Below are 22,972 nucleotides of genomic sequence, written 5' to 3' on the forward strand. Positions count from 1 at the left end.
TGATAAAGCTCTGCAAAATGCGGCGTATTGTCCACAAATGCGTGTAACAGTTAGCGTACACACAATACAAATTCCGTTTCCTTCTATTTGCACGTTAATCTTCGTCGGTCACATGTAGCTCAAATTCGTTAACACTTTCGAAAAACTTATTTTAGGAAAAATCACAGAGATATAGTAGCAAACTCCTGGAAATGTTGATCACACATCTGGAATCTATACCAACAAAATCATAACGAAAATAATTCCTTTGCCAAAAAAATGAACTCAGCGGACACGAGATAGAGATAAATCCTGGACACGTCGCATAAGAAAGCAGTAACCGTCATTGAACTGGAACAGAGAGGAGAGGAGGGGCGCTGAAAGCCACAGTTTGCTTAGGGTTTCTCTCCCCACGCCGAGACAGACAAGTACTCCACCACACACACGACCTCCCCCACACCCAAACGAAATTCACAAATCCACCGGAGTCACGAACTTTCCGAGGGAGGAAAAATCCCGTCAGAAATCCGGCGCTCCAAATCCCTCACCCGAGGCGCTCCCCGAAGCCCGTCACGAATCCCGCAAATCCGCGCTGAAATTCCCCACCAATCCTTCGCCGCCGCCGCCGCCGCAGCTCCACTCCCGGCTACAGCCCCCAGCCTCGCGTCGTCGCCGCCGCCGCGGTGGATTTCTCCCGAGGGTTTCATCTCTCTCACTCTGCTACTGCCGCTGCAAATTGTTGCGACTCGGCATCGGGGACCTCCTCGCGCCGGCAAGGCGAGGTCTCCTCGCGCAGAAACCCCCTCTCCTCGAGAGGCGTCGCGCTCCTCCGCCTCGACGCCGCCGCCGCTCTCTACTGGTACTGGAGTGGCGTGGGGCGGAGATCCGTCCGGGTGTGGATCGATTTCCTTGTTCGTTGGTGAGTAACCCTAGCTTGCTCGGACGGATTGTTCTAGGAGCTGGTTATGTTACCGGGGACCTGCGGATTTGTTTGCGATGTGATACGCTGCTAATCCAATCCAATCCATCCGTGGTCCGATTAGGTTATCCTTCTTCTTTATCGGGGAAGATCAATCTACGCAAGGTGTGGGGGCAGTTTCTTTCCCAAAGAATTCGGGGGTTCAACTGAACCCCCATGCCCCACGCTAAGTCCGCCCCTGTTGGTGGACTGGATTGGTGGACGCGGCTGATTTCATCACGGTGCCACCCGTCATGGAGCGAGGTGAGCCCTCGTTGAAGCCAGAATGGCTGCTGCGCGTGCCCAGTACAGTAGCTGCCACCCTCCGGCCTGCAACTTCATCCCACACAGGTGCGCTTTAATGTCTAGCGCTATGGATAGAGTTCTCGTGGAATTTATGGCTATTACGATCAGTGTTACCTGGACACGGCGGGTGCCCGAATCCGACTTGGATTCGGGTGTTTGATTCGGCAAAGAAAATTTGGACACGCGAAATACAATCCGGAATCCGACACGGTTGTCGGAATCCGACTCGGATTCGGGGTGTCCGATTCGGCAAAAAAATGGGACACGGGTGTCCAGGTAACACTGATTGCGATGAGACATTGCACCAGATAAATTTGTAGTGACGTTGGATAGTGTTACAGCGGCTGTCGTCTTACCAGGGCTAAAGTTGTGTGCGCCGAATAGTAACTTTTATTTATGCATGTTGGAAGTTAGTTCAGTTCTCTTGTGAGAATTTGCTATCTCAAAGTTCATGCTAGTTTTTGAGAACAAGCCTTCCTCATGCGTAGTTGTTGCTGTGATTGTGGTATGAGGCCAATGTTTGCATGCTGTAAGTGCTTTATTTGATATGTTACATGTAGATGGGCAGTCATGTACGTTGCATTATAAATTAATACTAACTTTGGTAACTATTGAGGAAAGCTTTTAGGGAGACATTGATTTGGATATCAGCCTTAATTTGATACTGTGACACCTATGTGACACCTTTTCTGTTTGTTCTGTAACAATGTAACTGCAGTAATTGTTTTGAAGTTAGAGATTCTTTTATAGGAATATTTTCTTGAAGATATTGGGGGTCTTTGTTGGGGCCTTTGAGGTGGTTCCAACTTCCAAGTATGTGTTGGACAATATATTTCCTTTTCTTTCTGCTGGCCCTGTTTCTGCAATGCTTTTGTGGCCCATGTAGTGTCAGCTGCTTTCGCAAAGTAAGGAAGGATTATAAACAGCTGACACAAAAAAACTTTGTTAGAATGCTCTCGAAGGCCAATCATCAGAGGCAGAAATCACATACTCCCTCCGGTTTTTAATATATGACGCTTTGACCAAAATCCGGTCAAACTTTTAAAATTTTGACCGTCAATAGCTTCTAAAACTTTATTTTGGTCAAAGCGTCATATATTTAAAACCGGAGGGAGTATTCGCGGATCCTGAAACATAATCCTCTTGTGCCTTTTCTACTTGGATTTTCCACAACACTTTTTTGCCTATAGTAGTGTGTAGTGCCCCTTCTCTATGCAGTTACAGTTACATGGAACCCGTTTGCTTGGAGGAAAGGGGCCGGAAGGAAACTGCATGCACTTGACGTATCATCCTGCAAGGATGCAAAAGACCCGAGGTTTATGGGGGCCAGGTCATGATAAATCTAATAATGGGTTTTGGGCACTGGGCAGAGGTGTACATGGCCCTTCAATTATAAATAACTTGGTAGAGATAGTATCTGCGCATTTTTTTTGGTGTTATTTTGTTGCTTGTTGCGACTTGGCTGTCATTGAGGACCATCACTTGAGGATGATATTTTTTTGTTGTGCCGATTAATTAGTAAAATCAATTTAATGCTTGTGGAACCTTTTGTTCTTGCACTTAAGGAATGATCTTACGTAGTCTACATATGTCCTTTTCTTACGAAGTATCGTTTGTTCAATAACTTTTTCCTTGGTTCTATATAATTTTATGAGTGGCTTAGGTGACAGTTCATGCTTGTGCGTGAATTATTCATTATTCCTTAGTGACATTAATTTACATCTTGTACATTTTTATATTATGTGCTGAGAAGCTCTTGCTTGTATGATTTAGATGATCAAGGCATGGGTGCTTCATCGAGAAACCGATCATCAGGGCGTGATCGCGATCAGAGCTCCCAACAGTCCTCTTCGCGGAGGGGTTCAGGCTCAAGTGGTTCAAGGCGGAATGACCGGGATGGTACAGTTAAGTCAAAAGGATATGCCAGTTTTGGAAGGAACAACAGGGAAAGGGGCCAAGAGAAGGATCCAGATGTCCGCGATCAGGGGAGTAGGTTGGTTCAGCTAGAGGACCCCCTCCGTGATGGCTTCGAGTCATTTAGCTCATGCAGACCTGAAAAGGACCGGCTTAACCGCACTCGTTCGAAGGTGGGCACATCGAATCGAGCAGTAGGAGTAAGTTTAGACAATGGTGATATATCTAGAAAAGATACTGGTGGCATCTCCTTTGAGCGTGAATTCCCACACCTTGGTTCTGAGGACAAAAATGGTAAGCAAGACATAGGCAGAGTTCCATCTCCTGGAATTAGCACCCCAATTCAGAGCATACCATTGATCACTGTGCCTGATGGCTGGAATTCAGTGCTAGCAGAAGTTCCTATACTTGGTGATCCAAACAATAACCCTGTTTCCTCATCTTTATCACCCGCTGGTTCCAGTAAACAGATTGAAGTGTCCAACTCTGGGAGTGCATTAAGCATGGCTGAAACAGTGATGCAATCGCCATTAAAGATTTCCACTGCACCTCAGGTTGTTAATGAATATGATGTTAAGTTTTTTCCCATTCACATTTCAATCCATTCTTTTGATTTAATTATTGTTTATGACTTTTTTGTGCCATCTCTTATTTGTATCCAGTTATCAATTGATACTCAGAAGATTGAAGAAAGATCTATGAGGCAGTGCATTCTGAGACCTCTAACACCTTCATCAAACAAAACTTCTGTGAGTACCTGATTTATTGCCTTTGCACCATTTAGTGCTTAGCTTTTTTTGTTTGTGTGATTAGAAGCTCTGTAGTCTCATTCATCTTGTTTGGTAATTAGTTTGGGCTTCAAAGACAGCAGAAGCATTACATAATTTTCAGCTTGTCTTGTTTTGTCTAAGTAGTACAGCTACATGTGAAAGATCTTACACTTTAGCACTTCATTTTAATTTCTTTGTAATTAGTGAATCAACCATACCATTTATGTCTGTACAGCAAGAATATCTTGTTACTAACCTTGTTATTACGTGATCTTTTTAGTGTTTTGTGCCCATCAGTGATCCTATTCAAAATGGTAGCATTGGATTATATGTTGGTTTGATGGATTGATTGCCTGATGTTTTATGCAAACATCAACTTACCCAGGAACCAGATGTTGGCAATTACCTTCACAGCTTAGAGTTTTCTTTGTATTAGAAATTTATGCAATCAAAATACACGGTATTTTCTAAGTACTGGAGAACTGATCAATTAGTTTGAATGTAAACATATGCATTTTCCTGTTATAAAAATTTGAAATCTGAATATTTCTCTACATCTTCTGTTTAACTATGCAGTTTTCACCTGAACTATTTTGCAAAGAACATGCTTCATAAGCCTCTTTTAAATTAGAAGTACAAACTTTTTCAGTTTTAGTGTTTGGTGGTCTAAGATAGTGATTTACAAATTTGAGTTTGGGCAGTTAAAAGGTCTCAGGGCAGGCATATCCATGGCACCAGAAATATGCTTTGCATAACACGTGTGTGTTCCTAATAAATCACAATTCATTGATAATGTTCATGAATTTCCTCTTCTTCTTTTTTTGCCCCTTGACTCCTGAAAGGTATTAGCAAAACAAGTTGTCCATTAGTTATGGTCCATCTTGATATGGACTTTTGTGGCTTTAGTATTAGTATTTTAGACTGAACCAATTAGCTGGCATTTGATAAAAAAAGAAGTTTGCGAAATTCCTCAAGACTATGTTTCGTGGCAACAAATACTGGAAACAAAGCTAGCAGTCAGTACTTGGTGGTAGTTAGTACTCTTGATTATAGCAAATCTGTTTTACTTTCGATGATTACTATTGGCAGGAACTGTGACATGTATTTCTTAGCACTGTCATGTCATGAAAAGCATGTTGTTTGCATCATTTTTGTTCTATCAGAAGTCTGTGGTTGTGGATACTTGCGAGTTATTGTGAACTACTGAACTTAGATTAAGATGTGCATATTGTTAGAAATTTAGTTGGCAAGCAATTGACTTGGGCTAAATGATGATACCTGAGGCTGACAACGAGAATAAAGGTTCTGTTAATTCTAAATCAGTTGGTTAATATCATTGCTTATCTGAAAACCATCTGCGTATTACTGTATTACTTGATCAGCATTGGAGCGTTTATATATTTCCTGTCCTCAACCAGATGCAGTAGGTAACTTCTTTTGAAGTGAATGTGCTTCCTCTGGCTGCATTTTTTGTATGTTCCACTTGTTTGTGGAATTTTCGCTTGTGCTGAATTACTTACATGTTGATTTGAACTAATTCAGTCAGAATACTGTACAGGTATCAAGTTCTTTGGATAAGCTAAAACCCAAAGGTGCAAGAACTGGAGAGCCTAATGGTCCTATCAAGGTTGTACCACAACTGTCAATACAGCCTTCTTGCAGCTCTGTTCGTACTCCAGTCAAAACTGAGCTTGTAAAGCCATCACAATCAGGAAACCTTCAAGTCCTTAGCCGTGAACAGAATGGTACTGTAAATACTGCCAAAGACTGTACCAGCAATCCTGTGAGCCCTGTTCTAGGTCGATCTTCTTCAATGGAACCTATGAGAAAGCCTGTTGTCAACCAAAAGATTAAGGTTCTGACTAATGTTCTTCCTTTGCATCTGCAACAAGGTTCATTTGGTGAGAGAAAAGCAAGTGCAAAGGACAAGCGTAAATTCTTTGAATTGTTGCGGAGCAAGTCTGTAAATGGTTCAAGCACTACTATTGAGTCTCCATCTAGCTTGATTGATGATCAGCAGAACACTTGTCTTGATTTGTCCTTGTTTAATTCTGGAGTCAAGTTTATTGAAAACGGGAGTAGTTCCTGTGAAGAAGCAAATTCTTGTGAGGGATGTCAGCGACACTTATCTGACAATGAGGAAATCATTACGCCTTCAGAATCTCATGATGTTTTATGTGAGGGATCTCTGGGGATTTTAGTTGACAACAGGGATGCCAGCTCTTCATCAGCACTTTCTGACACAGAAGACGTGGTTTCTAAGAAGCCCCAGCCATTTGAGCTCATTGGAGCAGAGGGGGAGGAAGCCGATCCTGCTCAAGAGTTTGAACACATTGGAGCAGGGGTGGAGGAACCCAATCCTGCTCAAGAGTTCGAGCCCATTGGAGCAGAGGAGGAACTCTATCCAGCTCAAGACAAACCAAGTCCAGAAGAGCTGGCTTTCCTGCGATCCCTTGGCTGGGATGAGAACGAAGTGGTTCCACCTCTTCAACAGGAAGAGATTGCTGACTGTGTAAGCGTTTGTTACATTCTCTAATCTACTACTGGATCGAACTTATTTTAACTTAAGGGCATGTTTGGATCACTACCACATAACGTCACACATCCCTGCCGAAGTGTGGTAGCCAACCAAACAGGCCCTTAGCCTTAACCATCTCAATTGATTGCATCATACGAGGTAGTGCATAGCATTCCGGCAACTCCTTCGTGAATGTGGTGGTAAATTTTTTATATGTTTCCTACTGTTTTTGTAGGTGAGGCAGAACGTGAGGCTGCAGCAGAAGCTTCAGGAATGCAGGGGCTAATCGCAGAATTTGTGGGGCAACGTTACTGTGTCGTCACCATGCTGAGAACTTGTGTGGACGTGACGCTGTGGCATGATGAGTTTTGGTAACTACCTGGTCAACCGACATGGAATGATTGTCTAGTTTAGAAAATCCAGAGTTTTTTTTTCTTAATGCTTGTTCAGCATCGTGGGGGGAGGTTTCATGAGTAGAGCTGACATTTTCCCCTGCTGAAAAGAGGTTTTAGGGTTTTTTTCTTCCTCATTTTCCCAGAAGGAATACCAAATGCAAGTCTGTCTGGTGTTGGAGGCACATAGGTGTGCGTAAGTGCGTTGCTCTGAAAGAATAGGTTGTTTTTCTTTTTTACTTTCCATGGCTTATCCTTGTTTCAGAAAAAAGAGAAAGAGAATGCTCGGTCTTAACATGAAAAGGTGCACAGGATTATCATGATGTTGGGTTTTGCTTGACAAGTTTTTTTTTCCTTTGCATATTTTCCAATCTTTTGTCCTCCTATTTGGCGCTCTCCCCTTTGGTTCGTGCAGATGTGACCAGGAGGTTTAAAGTGGGAACGCCAAATTGCCACGTAGAACAAGTGTAGCGAAAGCCAGCTCTCTCGTGATGACCGTAAGCCCGTTCGACTTCGTTTAGACTGCTCATACACAGGTACCCCACAAATAAATCATCAATGTCTTCTCGATGACAGTTCTCGTTATCCAGTACCAGTAGTGTGATAAGATTCTACGATGACATGGAATCTTAGGTCATCTATGGATGGGCACCTGCCCCCCGCTACATGGCACCCAGCAAAATGATGTATGTACCTTGCTGGTAAATGTTGCTTTCTCACCTAAACCCATTGACGACTCCTCAAAGAATAGCAGATATTATTGCTCACCAAACCACTACATGATCGTATTACACTTTTACCTTCCACCCAATAATTAACTCTTTTTTGCGGAATTTGTAAAAGAAGGTTGATTTTTAATGTTTTTGACGATTTGTGATCATGTATGACAGTATTAGCTACAGACCCAGGGGCTCTAGTACTGTAGGTGATAACTGCATGATCATTGATCAATGTATAAATTACTCAAAAACAAGAGGGATCGGAAATCCAAATCATGAGTTTACTTGCAAGGGAAACAAACCGAGGTAGGCCACTCCTGATGAACGAACATGGTCAGGGGCCAAGTAATCTAGTCCCAGTAGGACCGGCCGGTTGCTCACCAACTTGGGCATCAGACACATGTTGGTTACCTAGCCCCTTCTGTTTTTGAATGGAGTCAAATAATACCGAACTTTCCTCGCCAAAGAGGCACTTTAGTAGACAGGGCATGTAAACCCATACGAATTTAAACAGGAAAAATGTAGCGATTCTAGAAAGCATGTAGAAGCAAAACTTCCTTTTTTTTAGGGAAGAAGCAAAACTTCGAGGAACGTTCTAAAGTTAAACGCAGCGATCAAAATCTGAACCATTTGGACCTAAAAGGCCACGCGGCCACTCTCAGCTGAGGAAAATGTTAACAAGTACAAACCAAACAAGTGCCAAGGAGAAGCTGGTCCATAGTGGGATAAAGCAGCCACCTCCGATTACCAGTCTCCTTCACGGTTGCTTGCTTGAGCCCCCGGGCCTGCTGGCCACTAGCTTTCACACCTTCTCTCTCTCTCTCTCTCTCTCTCTCTCTCTCTCTCTCTCTCTCTCTCTCTCTCTCTCCTGTTTTTTTGCTTATTAGATTACGATCATTTGCTTGTGGCCATAGAGCAAACCTAACTGTAACTACCAAATTATAACTATACGTATGATCACAAATATAAGCTTGGCCTTCGTCCAATAGAAGAATTAAGCACACACTTCTAGCTTTCTCTCTTGTCGCACTTTCAAGTTCCAAGCCAAAGGATGGAGGCAGCACGGTTGCTTCTGTTGGTGGCCGTGGTGGTCGCGGCCAGTTGCACCACCGGCGCCCTGGCCGCGACGCCCCACCTCAAGGGCCTGCGCGTGCACCTGACGCACGTGGACGCGCACGGCAACTACTCGCGGATGCAGCTGCTGCAGCGGGCGGCGCGCCGGAGCCAGCACCGTATGTCCAGGCTCGTGGCGCGGGCCACCGGCGTGCCGATCGCGTCGAGCAGCAAGGCCGTCGCGTCGGGCGGCGACCTGCAGGTGCCGGTCCACGCCGGCAACGGGGAGTTCCTGATGGACCTGGCCATCGGCACGCCGGCGCTGGCGTACTCGGCCATCGTCGACACCGGCAGCGACCTGGTGTGGACGCAGTGCAAGCCGTGCCTCGACTGTTTCAAGCAGAGCACGCCGGTGTTCGACCCGTCCTCGTCCTCCACCTACGCCACCCTGCCGTGCTCCAGCTCCTTCTGCAGCGACCTGCCCACCTCCACGTGCTCGTCGGCGTCCAAGTGCGGCTACACCTACACCTACGGCGACGCCTCGTCGACGCAGGGCATCCTGGCCACGGAGACCTTCACGCTGGCCAAGGCAAAGCTCCCCGGCGTCGCGTTCGGCTGCGGTGATACGAACGAGGGCGACGGGTTCACGCAGGGCGCGGGCCTCGTCGGCCTCGGCCGCGGCCCCCTGTCTCTTGTCTCCCAGCTCGGCCTGGAGAAGTTCTCCTACTGCCTCACCTCCCTCGACGACACCAACAAGAGCCCGCTCCTCCTGGGCTCCGTCGCCAACATCTCGGAGAGCGCGGCCACCGCACCGGTGCAGACCACCCCGCTGGTCAAGAACCCGAGCCAGCCGTCCTTCTACTACGTGACCCTCACGGGCATCACCGTCGGGTCGACGGAAATCACCCTCCCGAGCTCGGCGTTCACGATCCAGGACGACGGCACGGGCGGCGTCATCGTGGACTCCGGCACGTCGATCACGTACCTGGAGGTGCAGGGCTACCGCGCGTTGAAGAAGGCCTTCGCGGCGCAGATGTCGCTGCCGACGGCCGACGGGTCGGGCATCGGGCTGGACCTGTGCTTCCAGGCGCCGGCGAAGGGCGTGGACCAGGTGTCGGTGCCGAAGCTGGTGTTCCACTTTGACGGCGGCGCGGACCTGGACCTGCCGGCGGAGAACTACATGGTGCTGGACTCCGGCTCCGGCGCGCTGTGCCTGACGGTGATGGGCTCGCGGGGGCTCTCCATCATCGGCAACTTCCAGCAGCAGAACTTCCAGTTCGTGTACGACGTTGCTGGGGACAAGCTCTCCTTCGCACCCGTGCAGTGCGCCAAGTTGTGACTTGCGTAAGCGTGTACCTGTTGTACTGTTCGTCATTCTTAGCCGTACGTGTATGTATCTGATCGTGTTGGTGGCATCGTATTCAGGGTGCCCTGATTTATATTTGCTGGAACTGTCGTGGCATCGAGTGCTCTTGCTTCATCTTTCTGCTTTCTTTCGTTTCTCGGGTAAGTGGCAGCAGGCATGGGGACAGAGACAGATACCATTTGGTTCATGTCCTGGCCTGAAACCGTCGTGCAAAGACACTAGGTACCAAACAAGTTTTAACCGTGTTCGTAGTTCGGACCTCGCGAGGCTAGTGTTCTCCCTTACTTTTTACTTGCTAGTCTGTGCGGTCACTTTCGGAGCTATAGGTTTATTTGGTAGGGGTCTAATTTTTAACTTTTTTGAAATTAAGTATTTTTAGTTTCAAAAATTTATAAAATTAGAGCTATAGGTATATCTGTTTGGTAGAGCTTTAGCTTTAAAATTTTTTAGAGTTAGTCATCTCTAACTTTAAAATTTTTTAAGCTAGAGCTATGAACAGATTGATAATATTTAGTTAAGTTATATTGTTTTTATTTTAAACTAAAAATAAATGTTTAAACTATATATTTTTATCCTATAAACTCTAAATCTGGTATAAATCTTAGAGTTGGATCTTTGTCAAACAACCTCTTAGAATGTTTGGATCAACCATCTTATTTATATTTTGGACTAAAATAATAAATTAAACTATTTTATTATAGTTTATAACTTTAAAATCTGACGAAATTAGAAGATAGAATTGTACCGTCTTAATGCCCTCAGACTAGGACGCTAAGACCATTAACAATGGTACACATCAGCTGTTTTGCAGGAGGAGAGTGTGTGTGAGGTGAGAGATAGAGATCTTTCTTTAGCGAAACAACCGTATCGTGAGCAATTTTTAGCATTAGGCAATGACGGGTGCACATTTACCAGATGGCATCTCTATCGGAGGCTAGCCATTGGTTGATTCATGCCAAATTAAAGGATTGTGTACTCACTGAGAAACAACCGATTATATGAATTATCTGTTAAAACGTCATTTAGATTATGTTGATAAAAAAGATAGACCTAGACGACAACACCCGTACAATTGCTATAATGATTCTCAATTAATCCAACAACTCAACAAGGGTCATTTAAAAATGAGAGATCAAGAAGCAACCAAGTGGTCAAAATCTCCTCATGCCCCCAGCTAATGCCACATTTAGGATAGCCTCCACCTGACATCTAGTATTTGTTTGACATAACTCTCCTTAATTTAAGTTTTCTAAAAAATGATTCTCTAAGGTAAATTCTACAGAGAAAGTGATTATGTAGGAAAAATAAATAAGAGAAAACTGATTTTTTTTTAAGCTCATAGCATCTAGTTCATTTCAACGAAACACTCACACGGAATCACTTTGAGAGCTAAAAACTATAAACTGACGTTTGATAAAGCTCCCACTAATTTCACTCTGGAGCTAATCTAGGAGGTCTGCACCCCAGAAGTGGGTGAGGTCTGTCACACCATCACAGAAGTGTGAGTTGTGTGGGTTGGACCTGACAATAACCCAGAACCGTCGTGATGGAGCCTAGGTCTCACCCTACGCGTGTGTGTCTATATATATATATGCATGTAAAATTATATGGCAGTTTCAAAAAATAGTAGCAATAAATGCTTTTCCCCAGCATATTAAATAGTAGCAATAAGTTATGAATGGACAAGACATTGATTTCGTTGCTGCGACGCTATGCGGGCCCACCCAAGAGGTGTCATCCGAACAGTGGGCGAAACCTTTTGGGTATATAAATCGGTCACATCGACCCTGCCAATGTTAGCGGCTATTTTCTTCCAACACAACCAAGAGAGAAGGAGGAGAGGGGAGAGGGGAGGGGATGATTTTACGGTGAAGTTCTGCTCGAGGAAAGAGGTATATTTTTTCTCTATTTTTTTTACAAACCTAGTAGGATAGTCGCTAGTATTAGATTTTGACAAAGGTTAGAGATTGGATCTATAATTTTTTTTTACAAACCCAGTATGATAGCCACTAGACATAGGTTAGAATGTAGATCTAGATTTAGAATTATGGTTAGACATAGTTTAGCAACTAGATCATATTTGTACGTATATTTTAGTAATTAGATGTAGTATTTAGACATATATTAGGTATTAGATATAGTGTAGGCATAACTAAGATAGTAGATGTAGGATTTAGAGGTGTTTTATGTAGCGACATGGGAATATTTTGTTCTAATATAGATTACATATTGGGCCATGTTTGTAATGAATTTTGCATTATTATAGATGTTGTTTTACATAATTTTTTATGTTATGTCACAATAATTTTAGGGTTTTTATCAATGGTTGCCACATATGTCGGATCAGTGGCAGTTTAGGATTTTTTTTATAGGGACAATGAGATATTATCTAGTCCGGAAGGGGTAGTATTGTCCGTATTTCAGTCAATGGACAAAGGTATCTCTAGACCTGTGCACAAAAGTGTCAGCCACTTTGTACGTCTGGTTGATGTGGGGTTTCAAAATAGACCCCGAGGTTCAAGAGATGACCATTGGTACTGTGAGTAACCGTCTAAGAGATGCTGAAACAAAACTTGAGTACGAGATTAGGATGGAGGAAGCACGGTTGCGTTAGGAGGCAAGGCACGAGCGCCAATAAAAACTTCAACACCAGGAATAAGAACACAAACGACATGGCGAGGAACTTTAGAAGCGTGAGGAAGAACATCGTCCCCAACAGGATATTCTAAGGAGGCAAGAGGCCGAGCTTTAAAGGCGTGAGGCACTCCTGCGTCGGCAGGAAGAGGCTGAGCGCGAAGCGGCACGTCAACAAAGAGGGAGACATCCCAGGTCCACCCAGTTGAAGCATTTTCCTGTCCGCATCAATGTAATATTATCGTCAACTTTGTGTTACCCGCACACATCCAATAATGATAATAAAATTGACAGCTTCTACTAGAACTAATCACATTACTAAATATATACTCTATTTTCAGACCGACCCTTTTCAGACATATTTTTTTTAGAATTAACCTTCTCATCAATAGTCTTTTCGGAACAACATTTTTCAGACTTATATTTTTCAGAAGTAGCCTTTTTAAACCTAGTCTTTTCAGCTGTAGCCTTTTCAGATGTAGACTTTTTAGAAGTAGTCTTTTCAGTTGATATGACCACACCTTACTGCAGAATTAACTGCTTTCCAGTGTCATTTTCTGTGGACTTAGTACATGCACCAACACAATTCTGCAGTATAAATACATGATATCCTGCCCACATGTACAACCAAACCACTAGCCTCAACGTCCACAACTACGACGAAAATAGTATCGGATCCTTTCCTTAAGAAATACATGGCGGATAATCCATTACATTCGGGTCAAAGTGCACATGTATTGGTGTTGAGACAATGAAAGTCCTTGATGTCGACTAGAGGGGGGTAAATAGTTATTTCTGAAATTTAAAACTCAGTAGCGGATTAGACAGTGTCCGGAGACTTTGGCTCAATCCGGATACTCCGGGTTTCGGAGTATCCGAGTTCACCCGGATTATCCGGACTATACAGGAACTCGAAATCAAAGTAAGTTTAAGTGAATCTACTAAAGTCTACGAGTTACCACTATATCTATAAGATGTATATGTTCCTTTCAACAATAATGCTGCACTCAAATACTCGCAAGCAACAATATTGAGGCAAATCCTCAAATAACAATTTGAACGAATAACTTGCAAGAAATTAAATAGAGACAAGATTTGTTTTCGAGGTTCGGCCCCCTCACAAAGAAGTGCATACGTCTCCGTTAAGGAACTCACAAAGAGCCGGGTCTTTTTCAACCCTATCCTCACCTAAGCGACCACAAAGATCGAGCTAGGGTTCTTACTCTATTCGTGGGTGATACAAACTCCCCGTGGCACTCCACAACGATTGGGTACTCTACGGGTGATCTCTTGCCGTCTAGAAGCACAAAGCTTCAAGAGAAAAGATCGCAAATCGCAGCTTGGCAAAAACTCAAAATGCTCAAAGATTTTCTTGTTGCTCTCTTGCTCCAAATCTCACTCCCCAAACTAAACTCACAAATCTTATCAAAGATTAGGCACTAGAGGGGTTTGGGAGGGCTATTGAATGATCTAGAGATTATTTGTGCGCTGGTGCTTAAACAGCAATAAATGAAAGGGGGTGAAGAGATATTTATACTCTTCCCCAAAAAACTAGCTGTTACTGTGCTATTCAGACAGACTCGGAGTATTCGGGTTCACCCGGAGTCTCCAGTTAGCACAGAAACTCATGCACCTAACCTGTCAGAACTAACTGTTACACTGACCGGATTCACCCGGAGACTCCAGGTAACACTTTGAGAAAAACCGGCTAGAACACTAGTTCGGAGGATGCTCGGAAGGTCCGAAAGCATCAGGACTCGAAGACTCCAGACCAACTTGGAGACTCCGGTTAAAACACCTTGACTAACCGAGAGCCTTTCTCGTAGTCTCACTCGGAGACTTTGGGACACAAACAGCATCCAAAGTATCCGGACTAACCCGGAGACTCCAGGCTCAGAATTAAAGCGAAACCAAGACTCTCTCTCAGAATCTCACTTGGAGACTCCAGAACACTTGCATAGTTCAGAGTATCCAGGCTATCCCGAAGACTCTGGGCTCAGAATTAAAGCCAAACTGAGAGCTCTTCTCGGAGTCTCACTTGGAGACTTCAGGACACCTAACAGAATCTGGAGTTTCCGGACCAACCCGGAGACTCTAGAACCAGACAACTCTATCCTATTTTCCCGGTGTTCGTGAGTGATGGTGTCTCTCAAAATTGGTTTTCACAAAATACTTTGAGCACGGAGACACTACCAAGACTACAAAAAGCATCCCTCTTTATAGTACGACATTCCTAAACTCAAATTCAAAATAAAAATGAATTGAACTCTATGAGTTTCTTCATGCTGCTTCTCCTTTCTTTTTGAGGGACATTGATTTTTTTTAATATTTTTCAATGGTACTAAAACCTATTCATAAACATGATAAACTCATTAGTCCCTTAATCATTTGTCATCAATTAGCCAAAACCCACAAGGGGCCTAGATGCACTTTTAGACAATTGCAGGGTGATGAAGTCCTCCGAGTTCTCCTACACCTACGGAAGGAGGTTCTTCATATGCCGCAACTATGAGTACGATCCACCCCAAGGAAGCACCAATATTGGCTTCCGTAACTTATTGCCAAACTACTACAAAAATAACTAAGATTTACCACTTAACATGTTGATCTTCATTGCAGTTGCCACCACCATTATGTGAATTTTTATAGTGGTTGGATACTGAGCAGTCGGAAGTGGATATGTTCCTCCTTCACACTGAGCATTGCGTCGCTTGGAAACGCTTTCATGAGATGGAAGCAAACGAGATGAGGGAGGCTACGCGCAAGCGCATTCAGGAGGAGTAGTAGAAGATGAGGGATGAGCATAACCGCATGATGGCGAAGGCCCGTGAGAGGAAGAGGAAGAGGAAGCACAAGAGGGCACGTGACACAGGACTCGAAGCGGTAAGGAAGAGAAAGTAACATATTGCACTCAGTAGACTAGATGTTGTAATCATGTTGTTTATATTCTATAAGGCATATTAGGTTTAGACATGATACTTGTTTAGGTCATAATGATCATGTACTGTGCATGCCAACACTCGTATATATCACAGTTCCCATTAAAGTCATCAAGTTCAACTTTTCGTTTCTGTCAAATTCGGGTATTCAAAATATCGTACAAATATCTAATAACATGGACGATTCAACAGAAAAAATTACGATGTAAATTAAATTATTGTGGCCAAAGCAAGGTGTTGCCCGTTCATGGGGTGACACCTTGTTATCGCCTGTTCAACGGGCGAGACAAAGGTGTCACCCGTTCACCATGCGATAGCAAGGTCTCGCACAGTGAACAGGTGAAACATCTTACTCACCGATTTTTTAATTCACTACCAGTCAGGCCCCACAAGGTCTCACCTAATCGCCCGATGAACGGGTGACGGTAGCATGCCCGATGAATGAGCGATGATAGCATATTGTTGCTACTAGTTTCTAGCCATGCAAGCTTAGGCATTTTGGCCCGCATGTCGCTCCTATCCGCTCGATCTGGTGCATATGGTAAGCACCACGAAATCACGAATCATCATTAGTGCTAGCGGTAGTAGGCACAACTACCACACCTTACAGAACTCTCTCACTCCAATCCCCTCACCTCCCAATCTCATCGCATCGCAGAGAGAGGGGGGGGGGGGAGGGGGCGTGCGTGCTGGCGTCTGAGCTCGGTGGGGGTCCAAGAAGATGGTGGGGAACGATTGGATCAACAGCTACCTGGAGGCCATCCTCGATGCGGTTGGCGCCGTGGAGGAAATCTCCACCGCCGTGGCATGTAGGGGCGAGGGGGAGGTTGGGGAGAAGCAGGACAAGTCGTCGCTGATGCTCTGGGAGAGGGATCGATTCAGCCTTGCGCGCTACTTCATCGAGGAGGTCATCTCCGACTTTGACGAGACTAACCTCTACAAGACTTGGGTCCACATAAGCATCACCGTCGCTGTCTTCTCCACATAATCTGATTTCTGTAGCCACCTCCCGTTTGTCGTGGGTGCAGGGGCCTCGATTCATGCAACGTCACTATTGGATCTGCGCAGTAGGGCCTCGATTTGTGCTGCTCGACTTCAATTCATACCACTCACAACAAGTATAGTTAGTTGATGTGGCTACGGAGGCCTCAAACTGCGCGGACGCTGTTGTAGATGATGACAACGATAGTGGTGGTCGCGGAAGCAGTGAAGGGCATGGAGCTGCTAGATCTAGCCACCCCTAAGTGTGGTGCCGCTTCTCCACCTCTGTTTGGCTGCCACCTTGATGTGACGTCGCCTCTCCACCACCATCAGGCATTCAATTGCCCGATTCAGTTGTCCCCACAAGCATGGCACATCCACCGGGCAAGTAGGAAGTTGCAGGGTTGTCACAATTGTCACAACCCCAAATCCACCGCTCTCTTTCACTGATCTACGAATTTGATTTGGTATTCATATAAATTTGCCTATATAATGCTTTAAATGTGCCTATATGATGCATCAAATAGTTTTTTGCTACAACCTCAATTATCTTCGCTCTCTTCTGTGCTCTGTCGATTCGCTATGCATTCGTATGAGTTTGCTTATGTAATGCTTCAAATTTGTCTCAAATTGCTTTACAATTTGTCTACTGTTATCCTTTTTTACTTCTTAGAATCATTCTAATTTGTCTTTTCAAATCACGCTGATTTACTTTTCAAAATACGCTTATTTGCTTTTCAAAATCTTCTTATTTGTTTGCTCCAAATCTCCTAATTTGCTTTCAAGAAATTTAACGTATTTGATACTGCTTTTTGTTTATATTACTCTATTTATCCCAGTGCGTGAGTGGGTAAGGGAGACACAAATTCTAGTTTGATTTTTGCTTTAAAACATGGAGCATAATGATCTGATTTTTCCTAAGACATAAATTCTAATTTGCTTCCTGACTTTAGTCTGATTTGTTTATACCTTTTTAAAAAATGCTTTTATGTATCTAGGTGAATTAGGAAGAATAGACGGTCTTCCCATCTGCACGGGTGAAACGCCGGGAATGGAAAGATAGATAGTGTACTGGTGGTTGGTTAATTAATCATTTTTTAAGTGGAAAGAAAGCACAGTTAATTAATCATATTTTTATTAGGATGTGCATGCCGAAAGGCTAATGCATGGTCCATACAAAAATCGCGCCCCGCGGGTGCTTCAGCTTGAGGCACTTCCCTGGCGCACGGCCCAAACGTAACAAAATGTCCGTCAAGGCTGTCTTCAGGGCACACTCATGTGCCAGCACCTCCAAAAGGTCGGAGTTTTTTTTTTTATATTTTTTGATTAAAAATTTAAATAAATAGATTCCTCGTGAAAAAAATTACAAAACTAGGCGTCTGCAGCCTAGGCCTGCGGGCGGGTGGCCTAACCGCCCCCTCAGAGGGCGGTAAGGGGGTGCCTGCCCGTGTCCAGTCCTTACCGCCCCTTGAGGTGGCGGGTACGGCTCCTTGCCGCCCTCTCAGGGGGCGGTTAGGGGGGCTGCCCGCCCGCGCCAACCGGCCTCCACCCCCTCCGCCCTCCTCTATAAAATGGGCTAAAAATAGCCTAAAATCACATTTTATTTAGAAAAAAGAAAAAATTGTGAAGAGGGAGGAGAAGAGATGAGAGGAGAGGGGAGGAAGAGAGCCCGGTGAAGCTCTGCTGCATTTGATCTGGGGATTTAAATATCACTTTTCGGTAAGTCCTTTTCTTCTTTTTATTGTTGTTAATTAGTGCAGTAGTAGTATATGACATAGGTTTTAGATATGTATGACATAGGTTTTAGACATGTATGACCTAGGGTTTAGAAAATGCTATGTTTAGTATAAAATTGTCAATTTTACTTAGAACATGGTATGATAGCAGTGAAATATAGAATATTATTTTTACTATATTAGTTTTGGAAATGTAGATTTTATAAATAATAATTGTAGGGTTGTATTATGTGACCTAGGAGCTAGCACTGTATGATAATAGGCGAACCTAGGACGTAGCGTTTAGAAAATGGTAGCGTTTAATTTCCACACGGTAGAATAGCTAGTAAATGTAGATTGTATAGAGTAATATTTGAAGTAAGTTTGGGTAGGACTATTATTGAAAACTATTGTTATGTATGAATCAATGTCGGTAAATTATTTTCTCCAATAATGAGAAATAGAGTTCGTCGGTCTTAACATTGGTTATGTTTGCGGGTGTTTTCAGGTATGACAGATAAATTAATTTTTCAGATATATTATGGTGAAGGTGAAATTAGGTATGGTCCTAACGGTGTAGATCTGTCTGGATTTTGTCATATCATGAAGGGTCTTAGTAAAGCTAATGAGAGGACCATTGTGGGTGTGTGCCAAAGGCTCATACGGTTTTTCCAACTGGATCCGCAGCAACATGAGCTAAAGCTGAAAGCTATCCTCAGCCGTGCTAGTCATGGATACTTTAGTGAGTTTGGTCCCATCGAAGCCACATCAACTTGGAGGAAGTATATAGATATATCTTGTGAACGTGGCCTGACTCTAGTTTTGTTAGCTGAGGCGTACCTGAAAGATCAAACTGAGGTGAACTCTGCGGAAGCAGTAACAGGACCAAGTGAGGCAGTGGAAGATGAATCGGAGCAGGTTAATGTCGGGACCAGGGAAGATGTTGGAGATATTCCAGAGCTGCAACCGATGGGTGTAGCCGATGAAGGGGAGCATATCCCTAGCATCATTGAAGAGATGGAGTTGGAGGATCAAGAGTTAGAGGAAGGCCTTGCCGATGGGGATTCATCTGACGAAGAGGGTAATGCTCCAGTGCCTGCAGAGTGGAGGGATCATGAATTTTCAAAGCTGGTGGTTAGCGAGGCTGATTGGACACCGTGGCAGTACCATGAGAACGAGGTATCCCAGTGTGCTATGTACCCTATAAAGGAGGTAGTTATTGATGCAGTTAAATTCTGGTCGTTGTCTCTTCGGAGGCAATTCAAGGTTGTTAAATCCAGTAAAAGGGAGTATGATGTGAAGTGTTTGGTTCCTCAGTGTCCTTGGTGGGTGCACGCATTCAGAGGGAAATGGGTAGACTACTGGCAGTGCTCAATAGTTAAGAAACATAATTGTCACATTGAGCAAATAGAGTTCGCCCACCGGAGCTTGTCATCTGTCTTTATTGCAAATGTTATGTACGGGGGGATTGTAGACAACCTAAGGTATGAGCCACGATCAATAATCCATGCTATTGAGCAAAGATTCTAGTACACAATAAACTATACGAAGGCATGGAGGGCGAAACAAAAGGCTATTGAGATGAGGTTCGGAACATATGAAGATTCATATCACAATCTACCTTGTCAATTAGCCACAATTTGTGGAAGGAACCCAGGAAGCTACTATAATATCAAGCATTACCCCTCGACTGATGTGGAGTGCAGCGTCAAAAGAGTATTGCAGCGTGCTTTCTTTGCATTCGTTGCAACCATCAAAGTATTTCGGTATTATCGACCCATCATATGCCTGGATGGAACATTCCTGACTGGGAAGTACAAAGGACAGATATTGTCTGCAATTGGGGTCGACGGTAACAACCAAGTCCTGCCACTAGGGTTTGCTTTCGTGGAGAGTGAGAACCGGGACAACTGGTATTGGTTCCTTAAGCGGGTCAAACATGCTATTGTTCTTGACCAACCAGATGTGTGTCTGATTCATGATAGACATGTAGGGTTGTTGCAGGCTTTGCTGGATATGCAACATGGTAGTGTTCGACGGAGTGTAGCAGCACAGTGGCCCGACCTAAAGAGCAGGTGGTGCATGCGCCATATGGGTGTGAACTTCTATAGAAAGTTTGAAAACAAAGAGTTGATGAAGTTTTTCAAAAAGTTGTGCAGTCAAAACCAGCAACAGAAGTTCAATGCCCTATGGGCAAGACTTGATGAGCTAACTCTAAAACAAACACCGGAGGCTACACCAAATGGTGATGAACCGATAGCTCTTGGACCTCTCCCAACAGATACTCCGCAGATAGTAAGGAGGTCAGGGTCAGCTATTAGGAGCTTCTCACAGTGGATACGTAATGAGCTAAATGAAAAATGGGCTCAGTTATACGACAGTTGAGGCCCGATCGACGGAGAACCCTGAGGCAGCGGCGCGTCGTTTCTACTTTGACAGGTCGTTGATAGCCGCCCTGGTCGACCGATGGAGGCCGGAGACACATATGTTCCATCTCCTGTGCAGCAAGATGACCCCGTCTTTGCATGACGTAGCCTACCTTTTAGGCCTACCTTGCACCGGAGCTGCGGTTGGGGTCATCGATATGGATGCTGACTGGATCAACGACATGCATCAACACTTTGGCTCGGTTGAGTGGAAGGCGGACGCATGCACGAGGGCCAACGAAGAAGTGGATCCTACAGTTTCAGGTTCGGTACAATACAACGTATCATTTACTATTCGAGTATCTAGTTATGATCATTATTGACACCTGTCATATTTGCAGCTGGCGTACATACACCCTAAGGCCAACGCAAACTCGGTATCCAGGCATTTAGTGGCCTATCTGCTTTGGCTGTTTAGGTGGGTTATGTTCACCAGTGGCCAAGGCCACCTAGTTGCTAGGACGCTTGTGCCGTACGCCAGGTTGATAGAGGATGCTGATGGCGAGGAGGTACCGCAGTTCAGCTGGGCATCTGCTGTCCTTGCTGCGACGTATCGGGTGCTCTGCGACGTGTTGACAAAGAAAGAGCCACTAGCCACTTTTGTCGGGTGTCCACTTCTTCTGCAGCTGTGGTCCTACGAGCGGTTCGCCATAGGCTGACCAGTGGTGGACCGCTCCCCGTACCTGGAGGAATGGTATGGTGAGTTGGACGAGGACGCGCCTACCATGGCTTCGATGTGGTGCTGTCGTCGGGTACGTACTTTTTATTAATACTTTCGTTGGCACGCTTGTTACCTCTAATGATTTCTAACGATGTTTGTCACACAGCCACACTGGGCGCATGTGCAGCCTCGCAGCGCTTACGAGCATTTTCGGGCCCAGTTCGACAGGCTACGTCCGGACGACGTGGTATGGAAGCCGTACAACATCTTGGCCGTCCAAGGCCATGCAGGTTTGGGTTTGTCGCCGTTGTGTACCCCCGACGAGGATTACTGGCTTACGAAGGCACCGCTTGTCTTCGACATCTACGTCGAGGAGTACTGACCGCACCGCGTCATGCGGCAGTTTGGCCGTCATCAGTGCGTCAGATGTTGCGGGCTTCATCAAGTGGGTTTTCGACAAGACCGCGTGCGCCTTGAAGCTTACCTCCTGCCTATCCACCACAGATGTAGCTGGAGCACCTCCCAGGTCTAGTGGGGTCCACACCGAGTCGTCTTGGCTGTCATATGTGCACCGCCGTTCATCAGTGTCGGCACCCACACGACCCCTTTTACCACGTCATGCAGGCTCAGAGCAAATAGGTATGGATTTTTAATTCGCACGATGTTCAAATATATTCGTTTCTTACTAGTGCATTGATTATTAAACTTTCATTAGGTGCACCTACACAAGCCTCGACGCAACCTCGTAGACCGAGCCCTGTGCGTCCATCCTCAGGTACTGGGCGCCCCCTTCATCCTTGTTTTCAATATATTCAACAAATTAAGCTAATATTGTACATAGGTTACTTCGGTGATGAGGCTGGTCCGTCTTAAGCAGCCCCACGCCCTACCTCACCAGCATCGTTTGAGCCATACTACAGCACGCCCACCTAGCCATCTTCTGCGCACCGGCATACCACGCAGGTACAATTGTACATTTTTTACTACTACTTCATTTCCACATTGTTCATATGTAACATAATTATTTGTTCGTAGCCCCTCCAGCCGGTACACATGGACGCCAGGAGAACCTTCACAGTCCTTGTACCCTAGTCAGGAGGATGAGGCTGGCCCAGACCCCACGTACGACCTCGTTCGTGACTTCTTCGGGGGCACACCTGACTACGACGTCCTTCAGCGGTCCCAGGTACCCAGTGCTCCCCTTCGGACACAGCCCACGCAGGACGAGGCCTTGACACCGGTGCTCCCTACTAGGCCTACCAGACAGGTCGGTCCACTCAACCCCCTCACCTACTCCAGGGGCCACGTGAGGGTCAACCAGCGGCATCGGGACCACGATGGGGGGCAGGGCCGATGGCAGCGGGGGAGACAGCAGTAGAATTTTAGATTTGCTTTTGTAACTTACATATGCATATTCGATTCGCGATGTACTCCTACGTATTCAGACACGTTTACTCTTTATGGTCCACTTAGCATGTCGTAACTGCATTTCTTATTCCAAAATGATGGCATCCTAGTTGCATTTTTTTATCCGACATGAACACACGCTACATTCTATCATCCTCACCAATGTATATCTTACAAAGCTACTTATGCAAGAAGTGACACCTCGCTTACTCTGTCGGGAGTGTAACTTTAATC

General features: G+C 45.0%; 2 protein-coding genes across 2 annotated transcripts; both read left to right on the forward strand.

Moving 5' to 3' along the window:
* Nucleotides 1-326: 326 nt before the first annotated feature.
* On the forward strand, nucleotides 327-7,160 carry LOC133887772 (uncharacterized). The gene is made up of 6 exons (XM_062327746.1): nucleotides 327-898; nucleotides 1,023-1,288; nucleotides 3,017-3,711; nucleotides 3,820-3,906; nucleotides 5,486-6,439; nucleotides 6,681-7,160. The coding sequence occupies exons 2-6, from the start codon at nucleotides 1,192-1,194 to the stop codon at nucleotides 6,729-6,731; spliced, it is 1,884 nt and encodes a 627-aa protein (XP_062183730.1). The 5' UTR covers nucleotides 327-898; nucleotides 1,023-1,191; the 3' UTR covers nucleotides 6,732-7,160.
* A 1,137-nt stretch (nucleotides 7,161-8,297) lies between these two features.
* On the forward strand, nucleotides 8,298-10,089 carry LOC133887773 (aspartic proteinase nepenthesin-1-like). Its single transcript, XM_062327747.1, has one exon. The coding sequence runs from the start codon at nucleotides 8,608-8,610 to the stop codon at nucleotides 9,946-9,948; it is 1,341 nt and encodes a 446-aa protein (XP_062183731.1). The 5' UTR covers nucleotides 8,298-8,607; the 3' UTR covers nucleotides 9,949-10,089.
* Nucleotides 10,090-22,972: the final 12,883 nt, after the last annotated feature.

The sequence above is a fragment of the Phragmites australis genome, chromosome 13 (assembly GCF_958298935.1).
Source record: "Phragmites australis chromosome 13, lpPhrAust1.1, whole genome shotgun sequence".
Classification (NCBI taxonomy): domain Eukaryota; kingdom Viridiplantae; phylum Streptophyta; class Magnoliopsida; order Poales; family Poaceae; genus Phragmites; species Phragmites australis.